Source organism: Lipotes vexillifer, unplaced genomic scaffold (genome assembly GCF_000442215.2).
Source record: "Lipotes vexillifer unplaced genomic scaffold, Lipotes_vexillifer_v1.1 scaffold1009, whole genome shotgun sequence".
NCBI lineage: Eukaryota > Metazoa > Chordata > Mammalia > Artiodactyla > Lipotidae > Lipotes > Lipotes vexillifer.
In genome coordinates, this window is record NW_006772405.1 from 368,794 (window position 1) to 374,793 (window position 6,000).

The window sequence follows — 6,000 nt, forward strand, 5'->3', positions numbered from 1 at the left end:
AAATGATGCAATCTCTAGAGAGCAGGAAAAGAAATACACAATTTGAGCTTGCCTGCTCAATGAATGCATCCTGATTCAACTGGCAGATACTATAAGACTAATTGCTTACAAGATGATCGTAAGGTCTTCCAGTAGCTGGCTCTCACTGCCATCAGGCAAATAGCTTAGAGGGAGACAAACAGTTGCCTCATACAGCCATCCCTGTTAACATCTTCAGTAATGAACAGGTGCTTTCTTCTTTCAGCTGTGCCTTTCTCCCTGCTTTCATCTTAAAATGATGGACTTACTCTACCAAGTGATCCTTTCCCATCTGTGATCTCCCCTCCTATAGAATTGGACACTCCTTATTGATGTCGATATAATGAAGCACAATTACATGATATTCTTTCTGAATGGGCCTAATGATCATGAGGCTGTTCATTTCTCAAGGGTGCCACAGTTTTGCCTGCCATTGTGGTTGTTTTAGACATCTGGTTTTATTTTGACTGTGATTATTTTTGTTTAAGCACTGAACGAGATGGAAGACATGGTTCCAGAAGATGGAGAGGTGACGGCTGAGAGTGAGCATGAGGCTCCAGCTCACAGTCAGGCAGTTATTCCTGTGGACGTCGACGAGGAACAAGCAGGTAAGTGTGTGACTTCCCACGTTCATGGTTCTGAAAACTAGGCCCGCCTCTAATGAAGAAAGTAAAACACTGAGAATGATTATTTTTTTCAACATCACAGCTAATGATGTGTTACATGCTGCTTATTTTTGACAAGGCCTGTATTACATTTTGATGTTCTTGCTGCGCATGTGTATACGTCTTATCAAAGTTTGGTTTTGATTTTTTTGTAACTGTGGCAGCAACTCCTCTTTCTATATTTGTACACACGTGCATATTTGTGCATGTGTGTATTTGTGTGTGTGTGTGTGTGTGTGTGTGGAGAAAGCAAGCACTCAAATTATAGCTAGGAAAATAAACACCCTGATTAAATATTCTGCTTGTCCTCTCCCTTCATTTTGGTGGGGAGAAGGAGCAGTGGAGAGGTTGATTTAATAAACAGACCAAGATCTAGTCTCAGTTTGCCATTGGGTCACTTACGGCAGGCTAAGAGTCATAGAGTACATAAAGATTACCTAATATAACCTTTCATCTTTACAGATGGGGAAACTAATATTCTTTCAAAAGTTTGAATGATTTACTCAAGACCACTCAGCTACTGATCAAAGGACAGAATTGAGATGAGAACTCAAGTTTTCTCACTCCTGGTCTGTTCAGATGCTACCTTGTCTTTGAATTGAACATATTCTTTAACTACTCTTGTTTTAAGTGTCTTACAGATGCAGTCACTTATTCAACAAATATTTTTTGAGTGTCTGCTCTGTGCTAGGCATTGTACAGTGTGACAGGGAAAAGACAGGGAAGGTTCCTTGGAGCTTACATTTTATTGATGGAGCAGATATCAGTCACTTGTCAGAGAAAAGTGGGTTGTAAGAGCTGAAGGTTGACAATGTGTAATGCCAAGAAGATAAAACATTTTTGACATAAATATAATCAAATAAGCAAACTGTAACATGCATCTAGCCTTTCAAGAACATGTCTGTGACATCCAGTGCATTAGACCTATACTTAATTAAAGAATGCAGAGTTCTCACCAGTCCCATAGGTGTCAGAGGCTCATCTTCATTTGCTTTGCTTTCATTCATACATTTGCAAAATTAGGAAAATATCTAGCCTATTTTTTAAATGATTATTATGACTATTTTTTTATTTCTTATTTTTATTATGACTCTCATTTTGATTATTTTTAGGATGATTGTGACTCTTTCAAACAGTGAAGATCCTGAAGGGAGATGCCATATGCTCTTCTGCTTTAATTTTCCTTTAGAGATATATAATGTTGGGTGGTATATTAATCATACTTAATGTTTACTTTAGAATTAAAGTGTTTTCACAGTGTCTTATCCAAGTATATGCTCATTAAAATGAGTGATCAGGGAGGCTGCATAGAGCCAAAGCACCTCTGTGAGCCCAGATCCCTGGAAACAGTACTTTGAGTGAGACCCTTTGTTGGGCAAAAAGTGACTGTTAACGCCTGTGCTGTTTCTTTTAGGACCCAGCGGTCTTCAGCGTGTAGTAAAACCAACCCCAATTACTGTCCATGACTCAGAGAGTGACGATGAGGAAGACAGTCTAGAACTCCAAGAAGTCTGGATTCCTAAGAATGGTGCCCGGCGTTTCTCTGAGCGTGAAGAAAAAGCCGGAGAGTCTGTACAGTCCAGGGAATTATCAGGTGAGAGACTGTGTCTTACTCTGACCTGTTAGTGAGAGTCACCATGAGAACAGACACACTGGCCTTTATATAATGGTGTCCCTGCCACAGCTTGTGGTGCAGTTAACATATCCTTACAAAATGTGACAGGAGGCAAGAAAGGCAGCAGCCCAAGCAAGAGAGGAAAATCTGGGTGGTGCTATCAAGGGCAGGTGCAGCACAATAAGAATATTGTGGAATTGGGGCTCAGGGAAGAGAAGATGTGAGGATTGTCAGTCCCACAGTGGAGGCTTTAGGAAGTTGTGGCATCAGAGTATCAGGGATTAGCAAGGGGCCTGTGCGTCACATAAAAGATGACAACTGAGTCATCCAGAGCAGTGAAAAACAACCATTCCCCAGTTGGTAATCTGTCCAGTTGTGTTTAGCGAATGTTGGTGGCTAGTTTGGTGCTTGAGGAAGTCCTAAAGTATGTTCTTACAATCCCTTGTCTCCCTTTAAATCCAGTCAACAACCTTCTGCCATTTGCCTCACCAAGAAACTGTAATTCTCTTAACTTTTAGGTTTATACTTCTTTCCTTGTCTTCCCTTCTGTTTCCCAGAACCATATGCTTACCACTTTCTGCAAAGGATGAGGTTTTTTTAAATTGTCTACTTATTTTTCCTTGGGTACCCTACTCATTAATGTATCTGAATGTTTAGTATACATTTGTATACGTGTAACACTGAACCTGAAATATATACACACTTCAGTGTATGGTAAGCTCAGTTCTTTAGACTTGGAATAACTTACTAACCACTGACTGATTACTCAATTCTCATTTTATTCCTTTTAAGAAATTCAGATATCTTTACACTGTGATTGAAAGAGCTTTAATGGACACTGAAATTTAGGAAAAGTAATGTGACCAGCTGACTAACCTGATGTTTCCTAGAAAGTTTAGTTTCTGAATTTAGAAACCAGATCTTCTGTCAGCCAGACAAAACATTATTTAAGTATTCTTTTGTATATTCATTGAGGCTTACTGTGCCCCAGGTACTGTGTTAGGTGCTGTGAGGGGTGAGATGAATAAGTCTTGATCTCTCTCTCTCTCTCTCTCTCTCTCTCTCTCTCTCTCTCTCTCTGTGTCCCTCTCTCTCACTGTCTCTCTGTCTCTCTCTCTCTGTAGTCTGGCTGAAGAGTCAGGTCAGAAACATAGATAACAATATTACAGGGCATATACTGCACTTGCTTTGGGGTGGGGTGCAGAAGAGATTGGACAGAGGTCCAAAGCAGAAGGATTGATGAGAGTAAAGGCTCCAAGGTAATAAGGCAGGGGTATATTCAAAGAAAAGTTTGGACTGGGGTGTAGAATGTTTATAGGGAAGACAAGAATGGAAAGTTAGTTTTCAGTTAGGTCACAGTAAGCCTTGAAGGCTGAGCTAAGGAGTATTAACCAGGTAGGCACTAGGGAGCCGTAGAGAACGTTTGAGCAGATGAGTGATGTGGTCACCATTTATACTTTAGGAAAATTAGTTTACATTGTTTCCTGTTCCAGATTTACTCTTGCCTTTTGTCCAGAATTTGTACTGAAATCTTTTCTTTTCCTCGGGCCGTTCTTCTTTTTCTGTAAGCAGTAAGTGGAAAAGGCAAGACTCCACTTCGAAAGAGGTACAACTCCCATCAGATGGGCCAGTCGAAGCAGTTTCCCCTCGAGGAAAGCAGCTGTGAGAAAGGCTGTCAGGTCACCAGTGAGCAGATCAAAGCCGATATGAAAGCAGCTAGGGATATTCCTGAAAAGAAAAAAAACAAGGATGTTTATCCCAGCTGCAGCAGCACCACCGCCAGCACAGTGGGGAACTCCAGCTCGCACAGCACTGCTTCTCAAAGCCCCGACTTTGTAAGGACGGTGAACAGCAGCGGCTCTTCCCACCGCCAGCACAGTGGGGAACTCCAGCTCGCACAGCACTGCTTCTCAAAGCCCCGACTTTGTAAGGACGGTGAACAGCAGCGGATCTTCCGAGCCTAGCCCTACAGAAGTGGATGTGTCCAGGCAGTGTGTCTGCTCCCCCGATGGGTCAGAGGACTCTGAGGCCATGGAGGAGGGAGATGCAGAGAGTTCTGTCTGCCCCAGATGCTGCTGTCACAGGCCCCAGGAATCCCAAAGGAGAACTAGCAGGTGTTCTGATGAGGAACGTCCTTCAACCAGCCGAGCCTGTGTTGTGAATGGCCCGGATGGTACGAGATCCGCCTTTTCCTTTAGGACTCTGCCACCAGGGGGGTCTTCAGGCCCAGCACATGATGAGAGGACTAATGGGAGTGGCTCTGGGGCTACAGGTGAGGACAGGAGGGGGAGCTCCCAGCCTGAGAGCTGTGACGTGCAGTCTAATGAAGACTACCCTCGGAGGCCCCTAACAAGGGCCAGGAGCAGACTCTCCCATGTACCGCTGGTATCTGAGTCAGGTATGACAACGCTGCCAGGATTAGCTACTGCAGGTTAGGACTTGAGAAGGGCATTTGCTCCTTCCATAAGTTTTCTTACATAAAGCCAGTTGGGCAAATTGATTTCTACATTGGGGTTCTGCGCTCATACAGATTTTGAGCTCACTTGCAGCGACGGGGTGGGGATGGGGAGCGGGGGAGGCATGTAAAACAGCTTGTAAAATACCAGCCAGGAGAGGCACAGAGAGTTAAGCTGAGACGAGTGCGACTGTGTGTGTGTACTGACCTTAAATACAGTGCCAGTCCCACGTCTCACTCCTAGTATGTAAACTCTGCTCCCGTCCCACACTGCAGAGGCTTAACTCCTAGTGCAGTTTTAAAACCTTAGCTGAAAGGTAAGGACTGGAAGTCGCTGGGCCTGGGGGAGCCTGGCATGCGGGTGCCCCCCCTCCACCTGCCTCTGTAGCGTTGAGTAATTTTTCCCAAAGGCTAGTTTTGCTGCCAGTTAGGCTTGCCAGGAGAAAAGCAGGTAAGTAAGTAGTTTAGCTGAGAATCATTTTGGTGAAGATATTCTCAAGACACATATACGTATATAATTTCATGAATAACATTTAGGTGTACGCCGAGGCATGGGGTTCGGCGGGGGTAATAAGCACGTTCCTTAATTTTAATCCTGTTTATATTTCTGATCTTAGTTTTAAATAATCTCTCCTGCCTTTATTAAGTCATGAATACCTGTCAATGAATAATAATACATTTTATTTTCTCTAAACCTTACTCAATTTAAAAATCTTAAAGTCAGCACCCAGTACATAGACCTCCTTTTTATCTGCTATTGCAATAAATAGAGCTGATTGAATCATGTGGAGCTAAACTAACAAAAACAAGCTTTCATAAGATAAATAGGAGATATTAATTAACTATGTGCTAATTATCATAGTAGCCTAAGCTCATATTAAAGTATATGAGTTTTATTTGCAGATTTTATTATGCTTTGCAAACATCAGTTCTGCCATGATGAAAATACTTTTCCCAGCTGGAATTTTAAATGGTTTATCTCTTTCTTTATACGTAACATAGGATTTACCATTTTAACCGTTTTGAAGTATATAGTTCATTGGCATTAGGTACATTCGCATTGTTGTGGGACCATCACCACTATCTGTCTCAACTTTTTCATCTTCCCACACTTAAAGTCTGTATCCATTAAACAGAAACACCTCATTATGACACCCTTTGTTGTGTGGTTTTTCACATTTGTTAAGTCAGATCTACATGTTTACTTTTGTGATTTCATTATTTTTATGCTGTGGAAAGCCTTCCCT

At 42.3% G+C, this 6,000-nt stretch overlaps 1 protein-coding gene across 2 annotated transcripts in view; it reads left to right on the forward strand.

The window, feature by feature from the left end:
- The window catches only part of FBXO38 (F-box protein 38), a 54,521-nt gene that overhangs the window by 36,108 nt on the left and 12,413 nt on the right, over positions 1-6,000 (forward strand). Inside the window, exons 12-15 of one of the 2 annotated variants that reach the window (XM_007447483.1) lie at positions 507-626; positions 2,098-2,277; positions 3,871-4,102; positions 4,191-4,471. In XM_007447483.1, the coding sequence (XP_007447545.1) occupies positions 507-626; positions 2,098-2,277; positions 3,871-4,102; positions 4,191-4,471 (813 nt within the window). The remainder of the gene's footprint in view (positions 1-506; positions 627-2,097; positions 2,278-3,870; positions 4,103-4,190; positions 4,472-6,000) is intronic. The other variant, XM_007447484.1, reaches the window with a different exon arrangement.